This window comes from Microcaecilia unicolor, chromosome 3 (assembly GCF_901765095.1).
Source record: "Microcaecilia unicolor chromosome 3, aMicUni1.1, whole genome shotgun sequence".
NCBI lineage: Eukaryota > Metazoa > Chordata > Amphibia > Gymnophiona > Siphonopidae > Microcaecilia > Microcaecilia unicolor.
This window is the reverse complement of record NC_044033.1, coordinates 285693178-285717387: the sequence shown is the minus strand read 5'-3', so window position 1 is coordinate 285717387 and position 24210 is coordinate 285693178. Positions and strand designations below refer to the sequence as shown.

The 24210-nt window shown below is 44.3% G+C and overlaps 1 protein-coding gene across 4 annotated transcripts in view; it reads right to left on the bottom strand.

The window, feature by feature from the left end:
• B3GALNT2 (beta-1,3-N-acetylgalactosaminyltransferase 2) overlaps positions 1 to 24210 on the bottom strand; it is a 362190-nt gene that overhangs the window by 65900 nt on the left and 272080 nt on the right. For all 4 annotated transcript variants that reach the window (XM_030198137.1, XM_030198139.1, XM_030198138.1 and 1 more), the window contains one exon: positions 10952 to 11135. In XM_030198137.1, coding sequence (XP_030053997.1) covers positions 10952 to 11135 — 184 coding nt within the window. The remainder of the gene's footprint in view (positions 1 to 10951; positions 11136 to 24210) is intronic.

Below are 24210 nucleotides of genomic sequence, written 5' to 3'. Positions count from 1 at the left end.
AAGACCTTCTATTCCCATTTGCTCTCTCGCTGTGAACAGTATTCCAGTTGGCAGATGATCCTGGCAGGGGACATGAATTTGGTATTTGATCCTAGTGTAGACAGATCTGGCCCCACACAGAGCCCCCCGCTCCCACCCCCCCCCCCCTCACTCTCTCCTCAATCATTGGCTGACTACTTCCGCGACAAGGTGCAAAAGATCAACTATGAGTTCACTACCAAGCCACCTCCTCCTCTTCACCCTTCAACCCTCAACCAACCAACCCTGGCCTCTTTCTCCTCCTTTCCTGATATCACTGAGGAGGAAACCGCCCGCTTTCTTTCCTCCTCGAAATGCACCACTTGTTCCTCTGATCCCATCCCCACCAATTTACTTAACACCATCTCTCATACTGTCACCCCCTCCATCTGTCATATCCTCAACCTCTCTCTCTCCACTGCAACTGTCCCTGACACCTTCAAGCACGCCGTAGTCACACCTCTCCTCAAAAAGCCATCACTTGACCCTACCTGTCCCTCCAACTACCGCCCCATCTCCCTCCTACCCTTCCTCTCCAAAATACTTGAGCGCGCCGTTCACAGCCGCTGCCTTGATTTTCTCTCCTCTCAGGCCATCCTCGATCCGCTTCAATCTGGTTTTCGCCCTCTACACTCGACAGAACAGCACTTTCTAAAGTATGTAATGACCTGTTCCTTGCCAAATCCAGAGGCCACTACTCCATCCTCATCCTCCTTGATCTATCCGCCGCATTTGATACTGTCAATCATGATTTACTTCTTGCCACACTGGCCTCTTCTGTGTTCAAGGGCTCTGTCCTCTCCTGGTTCTCCTCCTATCTCTCCCACCGCACCTTCAGAGTACACTCTCATGGATCTTCCTCCACCCCCATCCAGCAATCTGTTGGAGTTCCCCAGGGATCTGTCCTTGGACCCCTTCTTTTTTCAATCTACACCTCTTCCCTGGGCTCACTGATCTCATCTCATGGTTTCCAGTATCATCTTTATGCTGATGACACCCAGCTGTATCTCTCCACACCAGACATCACCGCAGAGACCCAGGCCAAGGTCTTATCCGACATTGCTGCATGGATGTCCAACCGCCACCTGAAACTGAACATGGCCAAGACAGAGCTTATCGTCTTTCCACCAAAACCCACTTCTCCTCTTCCTCCGCTCTCGATCTCAGTTGATAACACCCTCATCCTCCCCGTCTCATCCGCCCGCAACCTCGGCTCCTTCGACTCCTCCCTCTCCTTCTCTGCAGACAGCTAAGACCTGTCACTTCTTCCTCTTTAACATCAGCAAAATTCGCCCTTTCCTCTCTGAGCACACCACCAGAACTCTCATCCATGCTCTCATTACCTGCAACCTACTCCTCACTGGCCTCCCACTTAACCATCTATCCCCCCTTCAATCCATTTAGAACTCTGCTGCACGTCTTATATTCCGCCTGAACCGATATACTCATATCACCCCTCTCCTCAGGTCATTTCACTGGCTTCCGATCAGATACCGCATACAGTTCAAGCTTCTCCTTCTTACCTACAAATGCACTCAGTCTGCAGCCCCGCATGACCTCTCCCCTTACGTTTCCGCCCGAAACCTCCGCTCACAGGACAAATCCCTCCTCTCAGTACCCTTCTCCACCACCGCCTCCAGGCTCCGCCCATTCTGCCTCGCTTCACCCTATGCTTGGAATAAACTTCCTGAGCCCTTACGCCAGGCCCCCTCCCTACCCGTCTTCAAATACTTGCTCAAAGCCCATCTCTTCAATGTGGCCTTCGGCACCTAACCTTTATACCTTTCAGGAAATCTAGACTGCCACAATTTGATTGCCCCTACTTGACTGACTGTACACTTGTCCTTTAGATTGTAAGCTCTTTGAGCAGGGACTGTCCTTCTATGTTAAATTGTACAGCGCTTTAGAAATGTTAAATAGTAGTAGTAGTAGTAGTAGAATCCTTTTAGCCTAGCGCTAGGTCTGGTAGATATATGGAGATTGTTGAATCTAGGGGTCAAGGATTTTATGCACACTTCTAGAGTACACCGGACACAATCTCGTCTCGATTACATATCCCCTGGTTCTGGGGATTCTGTCGGCCAACATAGGGCCGGAGGAAATATCCGACCATGCCCCTGTCTGGGTAGATCTTGAGCCAACACCTTATTTTCAACAGACTTCAGGATGGCACGTCGCAGCTTATCTATATTTGTCCCCAGAATTTGTAAAATATTTGCAGGCAAAGTGGAAGGAGTTTGCCACCTCAAATAGCCAGCACGCAGATGACCCACCACTTTTTTGGTCCACAGCGAAGGCGGTACTGCGAGGCGATATAATTGCCTATGTGTGCTGATGGAATCGTTGGATCACACAGGGGATAGTAGATTTTGAGCGCAAACTAAGGGCGCTTAATAGGCGTTATAGTAGGAATCCTACACCTTCCTTATACAACACCCTCAAAGTTACAAAGGTGGCTTTGAATAATCTGTTGCATGAAAGAACGATGAAGTCCCTTATTTATCATAAATATCGCTTCTATAAATATGGCGACAAAGCACAGGGACTATTGTCGCGTATAGTTAAAAGCAACAGAAAGTCACACTTCATATCTGCGTCTCCATTAAACTGGAAGAGATAGCAGGAATTTTCAGGCCACACTTTGCTGCACTATACGCGGAGGGCAAGACAGATAAGAATACAGAAGAGGCTATCACACAATATCTTCAGGCGTCGGGAATGTCTAGGCTCCCGGAGGCGATAGAGACCCTTAATCAATCTGTGAGGGCGCAAGAACTACAACTGGCCATAAAGGCGTTGAAACTTTATTCTGCGCCTGGAACAGATGGGTACAAGATGCTATGGAACCAGATTATGGGCCCCCTGTTAGATGTTTACACTACCGTGGTGGATGATGGGGCATTCCCTCTACATGCCAACACTGCACTTATAAGCCCGGGGCTGAGAACAATTTTAAAGATTTGATAACACCTGAAATAGGGGAGTAGTAGTAGTAGTAGTTTAGATGTTGTAGCTCATGAGGTGATAAGCGCAGAAGTCCAACCCAACTGAGATAATCATCTAGAAAACACAAGCAGTATATAACTTAGCAAAATGGTTAGAGAAAATTTGTGCAATCTCCTCGCTCTTATTATGTATGTGGCCTTGTAAGGCTGCAATTGTCCTAGATTTCCCCCATGATTTAACTACTCGCACTAATAAAGGACCAGCTCTATCTCCAAATCGCTGCAGCTTGTATTTATGATATAAAAGTGACCTAGTGGCCCATTCATGAAGGAGAGAATTGAGAGCCACCTGTGCAGTATGCAGTTGTTCTTGGGTATCTAAATTTTTTCTTAGCTAATTTCAGTGCTGCTTCTAACTGAAGAATAGCTCCTGATATTTTTTTATTACGAGCGTGAACATAGGTGATCACATCTCCTCTAAGTACAGCTTTGGCAGCTGACCAAAAGAGTATGGGGTGGTCTAAATGCTGCTTGTTAAAGCAGGTATAATCATCCCATATTCGATGGAGATAGAGTAAAATCTGTGTTTTTGTAAAGATAAGATGGAAATCACCAGCCAGTCCGAGCAGGAGGTAATGGTGCTGGGGCCGCTTGTTAACAGTGATCATAATATGATTGGATTTGATATTAGCTTTGAAGTAAGTATACATAAGAAATCAAATATGTTAGCGTTTATCTTTAAAAAAGGAGACTATGATAAAATGAGAAGAATGGTGAAAATAAAACTTAGAGGATCGGCTGCGAGAGTCAAAAATTTACATCAGGCGTGGATGCTGTTCAAAAACACCATCCTGGAAGCCCAGGCCAAATATATTCTGCGTATTAAAAAAGGAGGACGGAAGATCAAATGACAGCTGGCGTGGTTAAAAATGGAGGTGAAGGAAGCTATTAAAGCTAAAAGAAAATCCTTCAGAAAACGGAAGAAGGAACCGACTGAAAATAATAAGAAACAGCATAAGGAATGTCAAGTCAAATGCAAAGCACTGATAACTTCAAAAAAAAGATTGTTTTGGAGGCAAAAACACATAGTAAAATCTTTTTTTAGGTATATTAAAAGCAGGAAGCCGGCAAAAGAATCGGTTGGACTGCTAGATGACTGCTAGTAAAAGAGTAGATCAGGGAAGACAAAGCCGTAGCGGAGAGATTAAATGAATTCTTTGCTTCAGTCTTCACTAAGGAAGATTTGGGTGGGATACCAGTGCCAGAAATGGTATTTGAAGCTGACAAGTCGGAGAAACTTAATGAATTCTCTGTAAACCTGAATGAACTGAATGGGGCAGTTCTACAAACTGAAAAGTAGCAAATCTCCTGGACCAGATGGTATTCATCCCAGAGTACTGATAGAACTGAAAAATGAGCTTGTGGAGCTATTGTAATTTATCCTTAAAATCTAGTGTGGTACCGAGAGGGTGGCCAATGTAACGCCGATTTTTTAAAAAGGTTCCAGAGGAGATCCGGGAAAATATAGACCGGTGAGTCTGACATCAGTGCGGGCAAAATGGTAGAACAAAATTACAGAGCATATTCAAAAGCATGGATTAATGAGACAAAGTCAATATTTCTTTGAAGGGGTGAACAAACATGTGGATAAAGGTGAGCCGGTTGATATTGTGTATCTGGATTTTCAGAAGGCGTGTGACAAACTACAAAAAAGCAAAACAGCGAAGATGACTAACAAAACAAAAATAATCGAAAAATTAAAAAGAAAATATCACAATTGTATTTAAAAATACAAATACATAAAAAAATAAAAAGAATGAAAAGGACGACACTTGTTCATAAAAAAATAAAACACTTTATTAGCCAAAGGATAGCAGGGAGAAAGGGACTCGACACAGCTGTGTTTCGGCCAGACAGGCCTGCGTCAGGAGTCTTCTCACCGTGTGTTGATTTTTAACTCTATCCAATTGTAAAAGGAATATGTGTGTCTCTTTATAAACTATAGCCTTAAATAATCCTTGAAAACAGAGTAAAGCATAAATCATCAGAAGACTCCTGACGCAGGCTTGTCTGGCCGAAACACAGCTGTGTCGAGTCCCTTTCTCCCTGCTATCCTTTGGCTAATAAAGTGTTTTAATTTTTTATGAACAAGTGTCGTCCTTTTCATTTTTTTTTACTTTTTTATGTATTTGTATTTTTAAATACAATTTTGATATTTTCTTTTTAATTTTTCGATTATTTTTGTTTTGTTAGTCATCTTCGCTGTTTTGCTTTTTCATTGTTTTTTTTTTTTGCAAAGACTGGTTTCTTCTGTTTTTTGTACTACGTGTGTTTGACAAACTACCTCATGAAAGACTCCAGAGGAAATTGGAGAGTCATGGAATAGGAGGAAATGTCCTATTGTGGATTAAAAACTGGTTAAAAGATAGAAAACAGATAGTAAGGTTAAATGGTCAGTATTCTCAATGGAGAAGGGTTGTTAGTGGGGTTCCCCAGGGCTCTGTGCTTGGACCGCTGCTTTTTAACATATTTATAAATGACCTAGAGATGGGAGTAACTAGTGAGGTAATAAATTTGCTGATGACACAAAGTTATTCAAAGTCATTAAATCGTGGGAGGATTGTGAAAAATTACAAGAGGACCTTATGAGACTGGGAGACTGGGCGTCTAAATGGCAGATGACGTTTAATGTGAGCAAGTGCAAAGTGATGCATGTGGGAAAGAGGAACCCGAATTATAGCTACATCATGCAAGGTTCCATGTTAGGAGTCACAGCCCAAGAAAGGGATCTAGGCGTCATCGTTGATTATACATTTAAACCTTCTGCTCAGTGTGCTGCTGCGGCTAAGAAAGCAAATAGAATGAAAGCAAATAGAATTTTGTTTTCCATTCCTTAGGAAAGGAATGGAAAACAAAAATGAGGATGTTATAATGCCTTTGTATCGTTCCATGGTGCAACCGCACCTCGAATATTGTGTTCAATTCTGGTCGCCGCATCTCAAAAAAGATATAGTGGAATTAGAATAGGTGCAGAGAAGGGTGACGAAAATGATAAAGAGGATGGGACAACTTCCCTATGAGGAAAGGCTAAAGCAGCTAGGGCTCTTCAGCTTGGAGAAAAGGCGGCTGAGGGGAGATATGATAGAGGTCTATAAAATAATGAGTGGAGTTGAACGGGTAGATGTGAAGCGTCTGTTTACGCTTTCCAAAAATACTAGGACTAGGGGGCATGCGATGAAGATACAATGTAGTAAAACAATGTAGGATAAACTCAAAATAATACAGGAAGTGCAAACTTTTATAAATCAATGAATGCTAAATTGTTTGCACAATTAGTTTGTGGGTGCTTTCCACCTTATAATGACAATTAAATAATTAAACAAATGGAACCTCAAATGCCCCGGTAGTGAAAATTTCAATACAGAACTAGCACTACCAATGTAGGGGTCCGTTTAATATCATAGGTTCCGTAAGGAACAGAAGAGGAGGAAAACCAATCGCTCACAAAAAAACTCACTCTAAGTGAGAAAAACGGGCGACTTAAAAAAACCTCCTCCTGTTCCTTACTAACACCTAATGTGGAATGCGCCAATCACCAAACTAAATAAATATGCCCTAAGACAATTGTATCAATTATTCACCACCCTTGTGAACTAGAAGCCCCCCAGGAAAACAATATCCTTCTTCTGGATCTCTTAACCCCCCCCCCCCCCCCCCCCAAAATAGAGCAAAAGTGTTTATTAACAGCTTGGGTATTTGGGTACTTAGCTCAGTCCAGATCCCCACGAGGGCTCCTCATAGTTTCCAAGGGGAGAGGCTGCCGTCTTTCACCCCAACATTCAAGCGGAGTGCACCAACTCTTCAACAAGTGCGCCTTGTTTCGCCTCCAAAAGAGCTGCGTCAGGAAGAGCACTGCACATCATAAGCTCACAGATTCCAACAGACTTGAATTCCAAAGTCCGGGTCATTAATGATCCAAAGATGGCGTCCTGTTATTCAAAGTCCGCTGTAGTGACCACTGGACTACTTCTTACACTTCTTTGCTGCTCTATTAGGAATGGCCATAATACCTGAAGCTGTCATAGAGCTTACTATTCATTGTCACTTTCACTTCTTGGGGAGATGAGAAGGAGTCAGTAACCACTGGGAGATGAGAGCGGTTATGCCTTCACCCCCCCCCCCCCCCCCCCAATGGTCAGCTGCTCAATCAGGGCACCTTTCTGTAACCTGGACACGATTGACATAGGTCTAGAAAAGACTCCTTTTTAGACTTAAATGTTTCTCCTCATAGAAACATAGAAATATGATGGCAGTTAAAGGCCAAATGGCCCATCCAGTCTGCCCATCCTCTGCCCTTAACTCCTCATTTTCCTAAGGGATCCAACATGATTGTCCCATGTTTTCTTAAACTCTTAACACAGTCTTTGTCTCCAAAACCTCCACCGGGAGGCCATTCCACGCTTCCACCACCCCTTTCCGTAAATGAATTCTTTCTTAAATTCCTCCTATACCTATTTCCTCTTAACTTCATTGTATTTGAAAAAGGCTCTCTTCCTGTACATTAATGCCCTTGAGATATTTAAATGTTTTTATCATTTCTCCTCTTTCCCTCCTCTCTTCCAGCATATACATGTTGAGTTTAAGCCTGTCCTTATATGTTTTATGTCCAAGATCGCTTACCAATTTTGTAGCCGCCCTCTGGACCAACTCCATTCTGTTTATATCTTTCTGTAGGTGCAGTCTCCAGAATTGCACATAGTACTCTAAATGAGGCCTCACCAGAGACTTATACAAGGGCACCATCACCTCTTTCTTCCTACTGTTCATTCCTCTCCTTATGTACCCAAGCATCCTTCTGACTTTGATCGTAGCTTTTTTCTACCTGTTTGGCCACTTTAAGGCAGAATCACTCCTAAGTCCTGTTCTTCCTTTGTACACAGAAGCACTTCCCTCGGATTCTTGTGATACAAGTGCATAACCCTGCAATTTTTTAGCATTAAATCTTAGTTGCCAAATACTGGACCATTCCTCAAGCTTCACTATGTCCTTCCTCATGTCATCCAAACCCTCCGAAGTGTCCACCCTGTTGCAGAGTTTGGTATCATCCGCAAAGAGACAAACCTTACCAGACAGCCCTTCCGAAATATCACTCACAAAGATGTAAAAAAGAGCCAGCCCTAGGACTGATCCCTGCGGTACTCCATTGATAACATCCTTACACCCCCATTGCTATTCGGACAAACTGAAGTGTAAAATATCCAAATTCTGTCCTTTGAAAATCGCGATTTGGAAATTTTCAGTGGATGGATGTTGTTTTGGCTATTTTGAGATGTCCATCTCATCTTAAAATAAGATCTTCATTCCATTATCGTTGAAAGATGTCCTAATTTTGGCCCTAGTCCAAAACATGCCTCCAACATGCCCCCTTGCTATGAGGACAAACTGCAATGTAAAATATCCAAACTCTGCCCTTTGAAAATCTCAATTTGGACATTTTCAGTGGATGGATGCTGTTTTAGCCATTTTCAGACTTCCATGTAGTTTGAAAATGAGCGCCATAAAAAATGATGGCAGTCAAAGACCATATGGACTAATCAGTCTGACCATCCATACCATCTACTATCCCTTCTACTATCTATGTACTTGTCTCAAGTTTTCTTGAATTCAGATGCAGGCTTGGTCCATCTCCACTGGGAAGCTGTGCCATACTTCAACCACCCTTTCGGTAAAGAGGTAGTTCTTTAGATTACTCCTGGATCTATCTCCTTTCATCTTCATCCTATAACCCCTTCATTCCAGAGCCTCCTTTCAATTGAAAGCCTCCAATGCAGCCCAAATGCATTTTATAGCATTGTCTTAGCTGCCAAATTCTAGACCAAGCTTCACTAGATTCTGCCTCATACTAGCCACACCATCAAGGGTGTTTACCCTATTCCAGATGTTGGTGTCAACTGCAAAGGACAAACCTTACATGTTTGCAGGACCAGGGAAATGTATCAGAGGGAAAGCTTGCAGCTGACACAAGCAGCAGGTGTGAATCACTGCTTGTGAACAAGAGGATTTAAACGGTACCGGGGAGCTTGGCGGAGTGTAGTTAAGAGGCCCCTGATCACCAGAGGGAGAAATGCCAGGCATGGGGACAAGGTTTTTGTGCCCATCCGCTTTGGGCTCAGGCCCACCCAAAATTGAGCGTCTGGCTACACCCCTGAAATATCTGGGAAGACTCATTTATTTGAGACATATAGAAGCCAGTGACAAAACTGGTGAACTACAAAGCTCTGTTTTCTCATGTGAAAAGAGTTACCAGCTGAGGCTTTCGTAAAATGAAAATATGACCATGTGAAGGCTAGAACAGTTTACGAACAATGTTGAGATGATATTAATAGCACTGGGTTGATAAATTATTATTGATATATTGTCAGGTCCTCAAGGCAGAACCGAGCCCTTGGATCACTGCCGAGGAGCGGCAGTCAAGACCACCTTGGAACTGGATACACGGAAGGAGTCGGGACTAAGGCAGACAACTGGAACCGGCAGAACAGGAACAGCTTCACCTGCACTTGACCATCGTTCCCCTGGAGTTGAGCTCCAGCATGCGGGTGGCCAGCAGGACTTGCAGGACGAGGCCAGAACTGGAGATCCAGAGGACCCACCCTGGGTCAGGGAACACGAGGAAGCTAGACTCGCTACTAGACTCAGACTGAAAGCCGCTGCACTGCCACTAGCAAGGAACACAAGACTGACCAGGGAGACAAGATAAACAAAAGCATAACAGGAGCCCTTGCTAGCTAGGTAGAGGCAGGATACAGGATAAACACCCAGGAAATACACACTGGCTAGACAGAGACAGGATTCAGGATGTACGCTCAGGATATACAAGCAGGGTTCAGGACATACACTCAGGATATACAAGCAGGGTTCAGGATATACCCTCAGGGTAAACGCCCTAGCTAGGCAGAAGCAGGGGTCAGGATATACCCTCAGGATATACAAGCAGGGATCAAACTCGTCCGGCAAACAGAAGGCGTAACCAGGAACTAACAGGGCTTGCAGCAGGCAGAAGAGTATATCGGGATTCAGGCAACAGTCAGAGACAGGCAGCAAGCAGAGAGTATCGGGGTTCAGGCAATAGTCAGAGGCAGGCAGCAGATGATAGAATACACCAGGAACTAGCAGAATCAGGCTGAAGCTACAGACTCCCACTACAAACCGAGGGAGAGTGGCTGAAGGCTTCGGACTCCAAACACAGAGCAAGGGATTAGAAGGACAAGCAGTCCACAGACACAGAGTAGCAGGGCAGAGCCCCCACGGAAGGACTAGCAGTCCACAGACACAAAGAGAAGCTGGGCCAGAACCCAGAGAAAGGCTAAGCAGTAGTGCAGCAGAACACTAACTAACCTGACCTGGCCTAAAGGCATAACACCATGCAAAGGCCCTGAATGCTAGCACAACACTTCCTTATGAAGGTCCTCACTGATGATGTCACCTGCGCAGGACAGGAGCAGGAAACACACTCACACCAAGGGGAGGCTGGGAACACATAGGAAGTGAACACACAGGAAAGACATGCAGGAGCCATCTTGGAAGCTGGCACAGAGTAGGCGGCAGCCATCTTAGATGCTGGCTCCCTAGAGAGGCATAGCCCACACAGGTGAGGTCTAGTGAAGTAATCAGCACACAGAGCCAGAGACAAAACTAACACAGAGACAGACAGAATCCAGCACAGAGGCAGACCCCCAGAAACAAGGTAAGGCTGAGAGTGGTCATGGCCACAGACGTGACATATACCCGCACTTTTGACTGTATTAAGTTTGACTTTCAATGTTGTTATAAAATTAGATCAGAACAAAGCCATTTTACTTTTAGATGGAATTACTGTTCAAATTAACGTTTGGTAACCAAGAATTATGTCAAAAATATACAAAGTACTGGCAATAACCAGTGTACGGCAAGCACACATTCAGGAAATAGGTTTTAATTTGCCTTACCATCTGTAAAAATGCAATAATTTTGCAGGAACATTTCTGTAGGTGTCAATAATATGAACAAAAACAATATCTTGGTAAGTTGAGCTTTCTTCCTTCAGTAAGGCATCCTCTTCTTCAAGTTTAGTTAAATGACTCAGAAGCCTTTCTGGGCGACTGTTAAGATTCTGTAAGAGAGCTTCTCCTTCTGTGAGAAGAAAAAAAACAAAAATAATCTACAAAAGTTACATTCATAATGTTGATCAGGTTATCTGTTCCAATTAAGATGGCCTATAATTAACTTAAAATACTTAAACATATATATTTATCAACCTAATATTGCAAATAGGAGTGTCAGTAATAGGGGGTGGGGAGTGCTAAGTACAGTTTTTATCATACTAAATAACAAATGTCATATCAATACCTTCACTGTGTATAAAGCATCTTACTGAATCTTCAAAGAGTTCTTCAAAATGGTGCCCTGAAACTACCAGATGCCAAGTCACATGGGCCAACACACTAATCACAATTATACACGTCAGCAGACAAATCAGATCAAAGAACCCCAATCAAGTTCCAAATGAAGCACTTGAGGGGCTGCTGCTTTCAATATGAAAATCCACCATTGTTTCTTGCATTTTAATAGATGCTAGAAATCACCACCCTCCCACCCCATCTCAATACGTTCTACTACCAGTCATTTCATTCACTCGTAAGGTGTTGTTTTTCCTTCTAATGAGTGTCAGTCAACATTAAGTACAAATCATACAGCTATATGGGAGGTAGAAAGCTTCAACAAATTGAGAAATGTCAATATTGCACTTTCACCTATACCATGAAGTGCCAAAACAGGATTATAATTTTTTAAGCCATTTTACAATGTTTAAATCCAATTTGGGCTGGTTTTCTGCACCTTTCCTGGAAGGTTGTGCACTCCTTAGTGACTAATAAAATTAGTACTGTAATGCCTTATATCATGGCTTCTATAAAAAGATTTGAGATGTCTGAAGCTTTTCCCAAATTGTTGACTGGGAAAAGGGGAAGGAACCATATAACCCCAGGGCTTATACAGATCCCCTTGTTGCCTGTGATCCATAGGTCACTTTTCAAAATTCTTTGTTTAGGGGCCCTTTTACGGCATTTTTTGCTGTGGTAAGCATGTGTTAATGCTTACCGCAGCTTAGTAAAAGGACCCCTTAGTTTTTAAAGCACTGCAGGACAGGTTTCCATATCATTTGGCTACTTGTTTTATTGAGTATAAGTCTTCTAGATTAGGCTTTACTCCAAATACATGTCTGTTCTGAAGTATGAAGGGGACATCCACGTATGTTGGCCCAGCATTCTGTAATGCATTTCCACCGTGACTCAGACTGGAATAAAATTATCATTCAGGAAAAAGCAAAAGACATGGCTATTTGACCAGGCTTTTCTTGAAGGTTACAAAATCTGGTAGGAGAAGTATAATTATTTTTTAAAATTAAACATTTCACCTATCACATAATTCCCAAACAAATTAGAACAAAATATTCATAACAGCAATCTCACATAAATAATAACACAGACAGTAAAAAAAACTTATTAAAACATTTAATATTCCAACCCTTTTTAAAACTTCCTCTCATTGGGTCATACTTAGGGCTTCTTTTACAAAGCCGCGCTAGAGATTCCCACGCAGCAAATGAGAGGAAGCCCATAGGGCTTCCTCTCATTTGCCGCACCGAGAATCGATAGCGTGGCTTTGTAAAAGAGGCCCTCAATTCCAAACTAACCTACCTTAGATACTCGCAAATCTGTTCATCCTTTACCAAACACTTTCTAGAAAAACAGGCTTTTAGTCATCACTTTGTATACCTATCATAAGCATTTGATAATGTGGGTCTTGAGGATGCCATGAAATAACTTTGTGGTCCAGTTGTTCTACTTAGAAACATTACTACATGGGCAATCCAAGAAAGAGGCGCAGTAAGAAGGGTAAATTCAATTATTGCATAAGAAACAAACAAAAATTGGTGTGGTGAGAATATAGTTAGAGATTTTTGAATAAGATCAGTTTTATGTATTGATTTTTAATGCAAGCCACCTTGGGGGCTTTTTGTGAAAGGCAAGTTTTCAAATATATACCTATAAGGGTTGGAATCAATAGCAGTCAATTATGGATTCCTCCCAACATTATAAAATATATTATTCTCTCTAACTATTGCTGCATGAAAGGTTTTGTATCTCCTACAAAGTAAAACAAAATAATCACAGAAAAATAAATATGCTCATAAAATATTTTTATTGGTTTTAAGCACATTTTACAAGAAATATACAAGCCAACCGCTTGATACACAAGAGACAAACACTCATCACAGAAAAAAAAAAAAAGGAAATAGAAATACAAACATATTACTCAATAATATGCCCAAGACCATGAAAGGGAAAACCTAAGAAAAATGAAATAAGGATCAAACTGAAGCTCAAAAGTTCCCCCATAAGGAAATAAAACAAGTAAAAGGAAAGCTTTTTCATTCATTAAATAACATGTTTATACAGAGCTCACAGGAAAGGATAAGGCTATTGGAGTTGTGACCATTCTAACACCCAGAGAATTCTGCAAATGTAATGGATCAATAAAAACAAAGTATTGCCCTCAAACTCAAGGAAACTATAGAAAATACATTGCTTCTTGGGCCAATACCTGAGCGCGCTTGGCTAAAAAAGCCTTATGCCTTCTCTGTGTAGCCCTACACAGCCATAGCATTACATTCCATTACTATTATGCTTACATCGTATTATATCTCTGTTATTTGAATTTCAGTGCTGATAAATGTGTATATTTTTTATCCTGTTTCATGGTTTCTATTTGCTGTTTTCAAGTTTTCTTCTTTCATTGCATTTATGTTTATACTTATACACCTTACTGTTGTTAAGCTGTTAACAAAACTGTAAGTTTGATGTTAAACTGTACATACTGTACACCGCCTTGGGTGAATCTCTTCATAAAGGCAGTTAGTAAATCCCAATAAATAAATTAATTCCACAAAACATTTGATGCTTAAAGCAAAAATATATATGAAGAATCTGATTCCTGTCAGGTCACAATTAAAGTAGATTACAAGCTCTCCAAAAAGCTTGTCACATCCAAACAAGCCTCTTCCGCTCTTCTTTTACCTCTCCCAATCCCAGCCACTCCAGTAGGAACATAGAAAGCTTGAGTCAATGGTGGTAAAGAGTCCTTAAATATCTAAAAGACTTCATCAAAATATTTTTTAACCATGTACAATGCAGAAATAAGAGGTAACTTGGGAATGTTAATAAATCAAACTTAAACATAGATTATAGTTATCAATTGTCCCCAACTTCTGATGTAGTGTATTTGTTTTTAATCAATTCCAGCTGACACTTCTGAATCTTTCCCAATGTTTTCTCCACACCTTCCAATTTAATTTCTTGACTCCTCAAAGACTCACCATGTTGCTGCACCTGGGTCTACAAGGAGTTTGGACCCTTTAGCCTAGTGGTTAGTGCAGTGGACTTTGATCCTGGGGAACTGAGTTCAATTTCCACTGCAGCTCCTTGTGACTCTGGGCAAGTCACTTAACCCTCCATTGCCCCTGGTACAAAATAAGTACCTAAATATACTATCCACCTTATAATTGAAAGAGAAAAACGCCTAGATTTCGACCCAAATCGGGAGATAGACGTTTATCTCACAAAAACGAATAAATCTGTATAATGGAAAGCCGATTTTGGATGTTTTCAACTGCACTCCATCGCGGAAGCGTACAAAGTTGACGGGGGCGTGTCGGAGGCGTGTCGAAGGTGGAACTGGGGCGTGGTTATCGGCCGAGGAGAGATGGACGCCTTTCGCTGATAATGGAAAAAAAGTATGCGTTTGTAGCTAGAATTTAGGGCACTTTTCCTGGACCCTGTTTTTTCCACGAATAAGGCCCCAAAAAGTGCCCTAAATGACCAGATTACCCCCAGAGGGAATCGGGGATGACCTCCCCTGACTCCCCCAGTGGTCACTAACCCCCTCCCACCACAAAAAATGATGTTTCACAACTTTTTATTTTCACCCTCAAATGTCATACCCACCTCCCTGGCAGCAGTATGCAGGTCCCTGGAGCAGTTGTTAGGGGGTGCAGTGGACTTCAGGCAGGTGGACCCAGGCCCATCCCCCCCCCCTACCTGTTACAATTGTGCTGCTTAATGCTTAGTCGTCCAACCCCCCCAAACCCACTGTACCCACATGTAGGTGCCCCCCCTTCACCCCTTAGGGCTATAGTAATGGTGTAGACTTGTGGGCAGTGGGTTTTGAGGGGGATTTGGGGGGCTCAACACACAAGGGAAGGGTGCTATGCACCTGGGAGCTCTTTTACCTTTTTTTTTGTTTTTGTAAAAGTGCCCCCTAGGGTGCCCGGTTGGTGTCCTGGCATGTGAGGGGGACCAGTGCACTACGAATCCTGGCCCCTCCCACGAACAAATGCCTTGGATTTATTCGTTTTTGAGCTGGGCGCTTTCATTTTCCATTATCACTGAAAAACAAAAACGCCCAGCTCACAAATTGTCGAATAAAACATGGACGTCTATTTTTTTCGAAAATACGGTTCGGTCCGCCCCTTCACGGACCCGTTCTCGGAGATAAACGCCCATGGAGATAGACGTTTTCGTTCAATTATGCCCCTCTATGTAAACCGCTTTGAATGTAGTTGCAAAAACCACAGAAAGGCGGTATATCAAGTCCCATTTCCCTTCCCTTTAACCTGTCCGATTTAGATATTACTGAGTGCTACAACTCCTACTGCTACTTCTACTACTACTCAGCGCTTTAAATGAACATGTAAGAGATAGTCCCTACACGACAGAGCTTACAATCCAATCAAGACAAACAGGACAAACATGGGGATAAGGGAATTACTTAAGATGGAAATGATAAAACAGACATGGGTACTGAATTTAAGGTGGTACCTGCCACACGACACTCAGTGCGATCTCTTCTGGTGTCTTCTTCTTCTGCAAAAGTAATGCTGTTTTACCACCATGGTCAGAAATTTGGATTCAGGCACCATACTCTGCAGCAGTGAGGCCTCTCCCATGCTAGGCTCAGCCACAGTGACTTCCCCAGCGGCAGCTTCTGGCTGATTCGCTGCTGTAGATCCAGAAGCAGGCCTTAGAGAAATCACGTGCTGGTCGGGACTCAATGAGACATCACCAAGACTCAGTTCAAAAGTTCCTTCTTAAACTACAATGATTTTGGGTAGCAAGGCCACAAAGTTCTGGACCAGTGCCCATTTTCTCCAGCTCACGGAGCTCACACCTTAGTGTTCTCACTTTCCAATACCATCTTGGATTCCCCACTCATAAAATCTATATTAATAAATCCCACCTTGAACGTTCTGAAGCTCACTCCAAGGCAGAGAAGCTTACTCCAAGGCAGAGAAGCACAAAAATCCTGTAGTCTTCATAGGCTAGGACCAGTCACCCTCACTCATAGACCCGCCCTCAGCCACGCCCCATCTGTACATAAAACGCTACCTCAACATTCTGAAGACAACCTGCTGAAGCCATCTGCAAAATCCCTAAACAGTTCGTAAGTTCATGGTGGTGAAGCCATCCAACTCACCATGTCTCTCTGCCCCACCCTCGAGGGCGGAACACAGAGAGTAAAGGGATCCATAAAGGCACCCCTACCAACTGGCAACCCCCTCCAACAAACAACGACCCAGGCAGGGGGAGTGTTTCCGTACTCCTCCCCCTGCCTAGGAATCGCTACAGACTGCTGGCAAACTCCCCAACCACACGACCACAAAAGCCACCCGCAACACCCCCCCCCCCCACACACACACACACAAACACACACATAAACACACACACACAAACGTAAACACACAAACACACACACAAAAACACACACACATACACACACATGCAAACACGCACACACACATAAACACACACACACGCAAACACACACACACACATAAACACACACGCAAACGCAAATGCACACACACAAACACACAAAAACACACAGACACACAAACACACACACATAAACACACACACACATAAACACACACACACAAATGCACACACAAAAACACAAACACACACACAAACGCACACACAAAAACACAAACACAAACACACACACAAAAACACAAACACACACACACACAGAAACACAAACACACACACAGAAACACAAACGCACGCACACACAAACACACACATAAACACACACGCAAACGCACACACACAAACACATGCACACACACACACACACACACACAGAAACACACACACACACAGAAACACAAACACACACACAGAAACACAAACACACACACACACATACAAACACATACAAACTCACACACACACAAACAGCCTCGACGGTGCACCTCTAAGTGCCTCCCCGCCGCATCGCTACAACAACCCGTGCAACGGGGCATCAGAAAGCCCCTACCCCCCTTCCCTCCTCACCGCATCACCCAACCCCTCCCCCCCCCACATCGACCACCTCGCCACCCGCGACCGCTAATACAAACTCTGTCCGGCGGCTGCTGCTGCTTCTATTCAGCAGCAGCAACCCATACATAAAGAAAACAAACAAACAAAAAAACAACCTCCTAAAACGCACCTCCGTGGAAAACCATCTCACATTGGCTGACGTCTCTGCAGGCGCTCCTCCTCTCCCCTCAACGTCAGTGCCCCTGCCGGAAGACCCCGGAGAAACGCTGAGACGTCAGAGGGGAGAGGAGGAGCGCATGCTGAGACTTCAGCCAATGTGAGATGCTTCTCAACGGAGGTGCGTTTTAGGAGGATTTTTTTTTTGTTGTTTTCTTTATGTACGGGCTGCTGCTGCTGAATAGCAGAAGCAGCAGCAGCCGCCGGACAGTTTGTATTAGCGGTTGCAGGTGAAGGGGGGACAAGAGGCTTTCTTTGGGTGCTGCGCTGGCTGGGGGGGGAAGGGGGGTCTCTCTGGACATGGGTGGCTGGAAGGAAGCAGGGGGAGGGGAGGGGAGCTGCACATGGGTGGCTGCAGGGGGGGCAGGAAACAGGGAGATAGGGATGGGGCTCCACACACCACATGGGTGCCTGCAAGGGGGAAAGGGGATACAGGACGGACACTGCAGGGCGGGCAGGGGGACAGAAGGTTGGTGGTCATCAGGGGGGACAGGTGGGTCGATGGACATGGCTGGCCACAGGGGAGGAACAGGGAAAAAGGAGAGGAGTGTCCTCAGACATAGGTGGCTGCACAGGAGAGGAGGGTCGCTGGACATGGGTAGCTGGACATGGCTGGCTGCAGGGGGGACAGGGGAGAGAGGAGGGACGCTGCACATGCGTGCCTGCAGGGGGACAGGAGGGATGCTGGGGGGGGGGGCCTGAGACCACATGGGTGGCTGCAGGGGAGACAGGAAGGACGCAGCAGGGGGAGAGGAGGGTTGATGGGCATGGGTGGCTGCAGGGGGATGCTGGACATGGGTGGCTGCAGGGGGAACACGGGGAGAGGAGGGTCGTTGCACATGCCTGGCTGCAAGGGGAGAGGGAGGGGGTGAGGGGGTTCCTCATACCACACACGCACTCATTCTCTGTCTGCCACATACACTCTCACTCACACACTCACTGTCTTTGTCCCTCTCTCTCACACAGTGTCACACAGAAACACAAACACTGTCTCTCACACACTCTCTCTCTCTCGCACAAACACACACACATTTAGGCATATTTTCAAAGCACTTAGCCTTCCAAAGTTCCATAGAAACCTATGGAACTTTGGAAGGCTAAGTGCTTTGAAAATATGCCTATCTGTCTCCCTCTCTCACATTCTCTCTCTGACACACACGCCCCATCTTTCACACACGCTCTTTCTGAGACATACACTCCAAGGAAAACCTTGCTAGCGCCCGTTTCATTTCTAACAGAAACGGGCCTTTTTTACTAGTATTTCAATAATACAAATATTTTATGACACTTAAATTCTAGGCTCTTAAAAAACTGAATCCAACCAATAACTGCAGTTCCTTTTGTGAAACCAGGTTTTTTTTTATCATGTTCCCATGTAGTTTGCGGACTGTGAGTGGGATATGTATGGTCACAGGTAAATCTTCAAAACAAGATAAAATAAGTAAAACTGATAGAGCTTCCTGAACAAGGCGCTTCACAAGGGTCCACTTCAAGATCATCAGGGATAGTTCTGAGAAACTAGGAGCCAAAACATACAGAGTATGGGCGCAATAAAGAGAACAGCATGTGCAATAAATTTCTACAAAAGGCAGATCAGCCAGGGAAAGAGGAAAGATATCAACATGTTTTTATTTTTTAACTTTATAGTTATTGAAATTTATACATATAATCAAACAAGAAAATAATCTTGACCAGAAAGTTTTCCAAAAACAAGTGAAATAAGGAAAAATAAGAATTTATAGTAACACATAGTAAACGACGGTAGATAAAGACCTGAACGGTCCATTCAGTCTGCCCAATTTAAAAAGGAAAAGAAAAATTTTAGACCACAACAATGGGGGAGACCCAAAGAAATCCCCAGAGAAGAATCAGTATCATAATAAATCAGAAAAAAAAAATTAAAAAGAACAGACTAATTCGAGCCTATATCCTGTCTCTACTAAATCAACTCACATTGATAGAACCAAGGTTTGTTGTCTTAGATCTAATAAATGTTTGCAATTGAGAAGGTTCATAAAAAATATACGAAGCTTCTTTAAACTGAAATATGAACTTGCAAAGAAACAAAAGAATAATTTGGCATCCAAGAAGGAAACTTGGAATCCTTTCCTTCTTTTTTGGGTTTTCCTAGAAACATCTGGATAAATCTGCAGTTTCCATCCAAAAAATTCAGAGCCAATATGACGAAAAAAAATGCATTACAGAATCTCTATCTTGAGCAAACACCAAAAGGACACAATTAAAGTAGATCTTTTAGTCACTAGGGGGGGCCCTTTTACAAAGGTGTGCAACGGCCTATGTGCATCCAGCACACGCCAAATCAGCATCACCGCCTTGGCTAGTACTTCTGAATTTTGTGCATGCGAAAAACACGCGGTATAAAATATTTTCTATTTTCTACTGTGTGGTGCTTACCCAGCGGTAAATGGCAGTGGACGCGTACTGCATGCTTACTGCTCGGGTAGCGCATGAGATACTCACTACCACTAAGTCAATGGGTGGCTGAAAATGGACACGCTCTGGTTTTTATTTTGCCGCACATCCATTTTCCGGCCCCTTTAAAAAAAAAAGCCCTTTTCCAGGACACGGCAAAAACTGGCCTGGCGTGTGCCCAAAAGACGTGCTCGCATTGCCGCAGGCCTTTTTGCCATGGCTTAGTAAAAGGGCCCCTAGGTCTTAGAAGTTTCCAATAAGCCAATAATGATCAGTCCTTATATATTCCACTTACTCCCTCAACTTTTTTTTGGTGGGAACATAGCAAATGTTATTCAAAGGAGGCATTGCAGAGTCAGAAAAATTCAAAGTCTCCTTTACAGAACAGATCCTTTGGAGATAATGACAAAACTTGAGAAAAATTCAGAATACTAATAATTAAATACCTAGCAGCATTTCCCTGTTCTCAAGTTTACAATGACCCCCAGTTTTGTCCAAAATTAAACTAGCTTGGACATTCTTCATACTATTTAATTCCTGCTTCAAGCAGCTCAATGTATCATTTTTTAGGAGACACTTTAATGATTATATTGTTTGACAGTATATATCTTTTATAATTTAGGGACCCTTTTACAAAACGGCGGTACCTGTACCACTTTGCCACGTGCATTTCGGCACTACCGCGGGAGCTGGCAGTAGTGCCACTCTCAGCACGTGCCATTTCTGGTGTGATGGACATATTTTGGGGGGCCACCGGGGTCTTACCCTTACCGATGTATGGCGGATCTGTACGATGGCAGATCTGTGAGAAACACGTCCTTGTTACTGTACTTTGCACTTATGAATGTTCCTTATATTTCCCTATCTGGATGTCCACAACTATATGCACTGTACTTGCGGAACATGCAGGTATGGGAAATATAAGGAACATACATATTTTATTATGTATATATGAAGAGGTTTGCACACTTGATAATGATCCATATAAGGAAGGTTCCGCACGTGTGAACACGTACTCATCCAGATAAGGCCCCACACGCGTGACAACGGTCCATGCACGTCAATTTTGGGTGGGCCTGAGCACGAAGTGGATGGGCACAAAATTTTCTCTCTCCCCCCTCTCCCCCGGCACTTCCCAATTCAAAATATAAATACTTTAGCAGATGAGGATCCCCAATCTCTGTCAGCTGAAGGCCTCCAGTAAAGATGGCCAGAACTCCTCTCCACCAAGCCCAGTAGGCAGCAGCAACTCCTCGAGCCACTGATGCCAGCACCCCATACATGCTTAGTTGTCAGAGGCTCCAGGATGCTGCCCCCATCTGCCAAAAAGGCATCTCTGGCCAGTTTCAGAAGAGACCCCAGCTAGTAGGGCTTGGGAATCCCCACTAGCTACAGCAAGGGTCAGGGCTGCCGTTAGCCATGCTGGTGACCAAGGCAGAAAATCTCCTCTCCAATCTCTTCATCTGCCGTTAAAGTCAAACTGACAGACCCTCACAAATTACTGAACAAGGGATCATAAATTAGAAATAAAAATATATAGACAAAATTGAACTGGGAACCTCAGCATGTACTGCAACACTGGAGAAAAAAAACCCAAAACAAAACAAAAGCGCATTTCCTTTTCTACTTAACACAATAAAAAGACATCCGCTATGCAAATTTCCCAAAGTTAACATATTCCATTTAAATCATTCAAAGTAAAGTGATTTTCCTACCTTTATTGTCTGGACATTTTATTTTTCCATCATGTTGGTTCCAATTTCTCTTTCCCGCTTTCCTGTCTTCTGCTAATTCTTCAAGCGGTTGTCCATTTGTCTTTTTTCTCCTGTCGTTTCATTTCCTCACTACACCTACCTCTGAAATATTGATCCTTCCATTTTACCTCCTTCTTTTCTGCCTCTATACACTCAAATTTCATCCTTTCTAAATCTTTTCCTTCTTTTTACTTTTCAGATATCTATCACATTTCCATCTCCTTTCACCCACTAGCTCTCCCATTCCCCATCTTTCTCCTTCTCAGCCTTCTATTCCCTTCCATCTTCGATCTACGCACCATTACCATATTTCTACCCCATGATCACTATTCTCTCATTTTTTCCTTACCGTCTCCACTCCCTGGGCCTCTCCCCCATGCTTTCCACCACTCCCAGTGTCTCCCTCCCTCCACCCTTCCAGCCCAGCATCTGTTCCCTCTTTCTACCCTCCTCACCCTTGTAGCCTATTTCCCTATCCCTTTTACCTCACACCACCAGCATCTTCCTGTCCCATCTCTCTCCCCTCCCCCATTGTCCAGCATTTTTCCCTTTTATTTGTTACATTTGTACCCCACATTTTCCCACCTATTTGCAGGCTCAATGTGGCTTACATAGTACCATGAGGCGTTAGCCACCTCCGGTTAAGTGCTGATATCAGTGCTCACTTGCTTGTTAAGCTAAATAAGTAACGCGCGGTATTATGGAATCGGCGCCTAAATCTAAGTGCAATATATAGAAACCGGGCGATAACCCCAAGCCACGCTCATGATCTGCCTCAAACAGCCCATGACCCTCCCATTTGTGTTACCCCTTTTTGAGGACACACATAAAATTTAGGGGCAGGTCACACATCTAATTTACATGCGTACATCTTAACTGATTCCAATTAGTGACAATAATTACTTGTTAAAAACCCAATTACTGGCACTATTTGGCTCATTCAATTATATTGTGTATGCAATTAATGCATGCATAATTTTTGGCAACTTTTATGTGGTTAGTGTTCGATTTTCTAATGATCCTTCACTGAGTTAAAGCTTCAGTCATTAAAGCAATGCATCCCCCAAACTCCAGCAATGACATATCACACAAATGTTACCTTCTGCATTTAAGGATTGGGCCTGTACAATGCCTCCTTTCCTCTCCTCTTCTCCACCTTCATGTAGAACGTTTCTCCCTCTCCCTGCCTTGAACCCCTGGTTTAACATCTCTCTCTACCCCCCCCCCATCTCTCCATCCTTCCTTTCCCTCAACATTTCCCCTCTCATCTCTCCCTCCCTTCCACTTCCATGTCCAACACGTTTTTTTCTCTCATGCCCTTTCCCTCCCTCTCCCCATCCCACCCATATCCAACAATTCTCCCTCTCTTTCCCCTTGCAGCATCTCTCCGTCCCTCCCCCCACCTAGCTCTACACTGTCTCCCTCCCTCATCCCAACCAGGGTTGCCAGGTGGAAAATATTTTTCCAGCCTAAAGGAGCCCAAAATCCAGCCCAAAACCCGCCCAAACTCAAACCCCGCCCCTGACACCCCCGCCCCCGCGTCATCAACCCCGCCCCCGCCGTCATCGGCCCCGCCTTCCCCGTCACTAACCCCGCCTTCCCCGTCACTAACCCCGCCTCCCACGTCACTAACCCCGCCCAAAAACGTCACTAACCCCGCCCACCGCGGCCGAAAAAGCCACCTAAAAAAACCGCCCGAAGCACAAAAACCAGCCCAAAAAACCGCAACCCGCCGCGGGCAAAAATTTCCCGCGGCGGGTCGCGGAAAACCGCCCAATTGGGCGGTAAAACCGCCCACCTGGCAACACTGATCCCAACAGTGCTCCTGTCTCTCCCCGCCCCCCCCCCCCCCCCCCCCACCACACACACAAACAAACCAACCACCTGCCAGCATGCTGCATGTTTTTTTTCCCTCCCTTTCCCCAGCCACCACTCACTGACACGCTGGCTGCAGGCCTTCTTTCCCATCCCTCCCCTTTGGGCAGCACTACAGTCTAACTGTACAGCAAAGCTGCACGGCACCGGGTCCGTCCTGCCGCTACGCTGCTGCCCTCTGTTGTCATCATCTTTGTCTGGCAGAGTTGTTACTTGTTCTTCTGCCGCTTATCTGCAGCGGATCCGTGCGCTGCCAGGGCTGTATGCTGCTGCGACTGCTTCCTTCCGGTCAACCTCACCTTCTCCGATACTCGAGGCGGAGCCAGCGCAGAAGAAGCAGTACACCGTTGCTGGGCGGGCCTGAGCCCAAAGTGGGTGGGCCCAGGCCCACCCGTGGCTACGCCCCTGCCACGTGCAGACCCATTATTTATGCCAGGACGTCCACGTGCTGATACGTCCATATATGGAACTGTGCATGTAAGGACGTCCATCACGCATGGATGTCCATATAAGGCGATGCACATTTTCCAACGGTTATTTTTATTT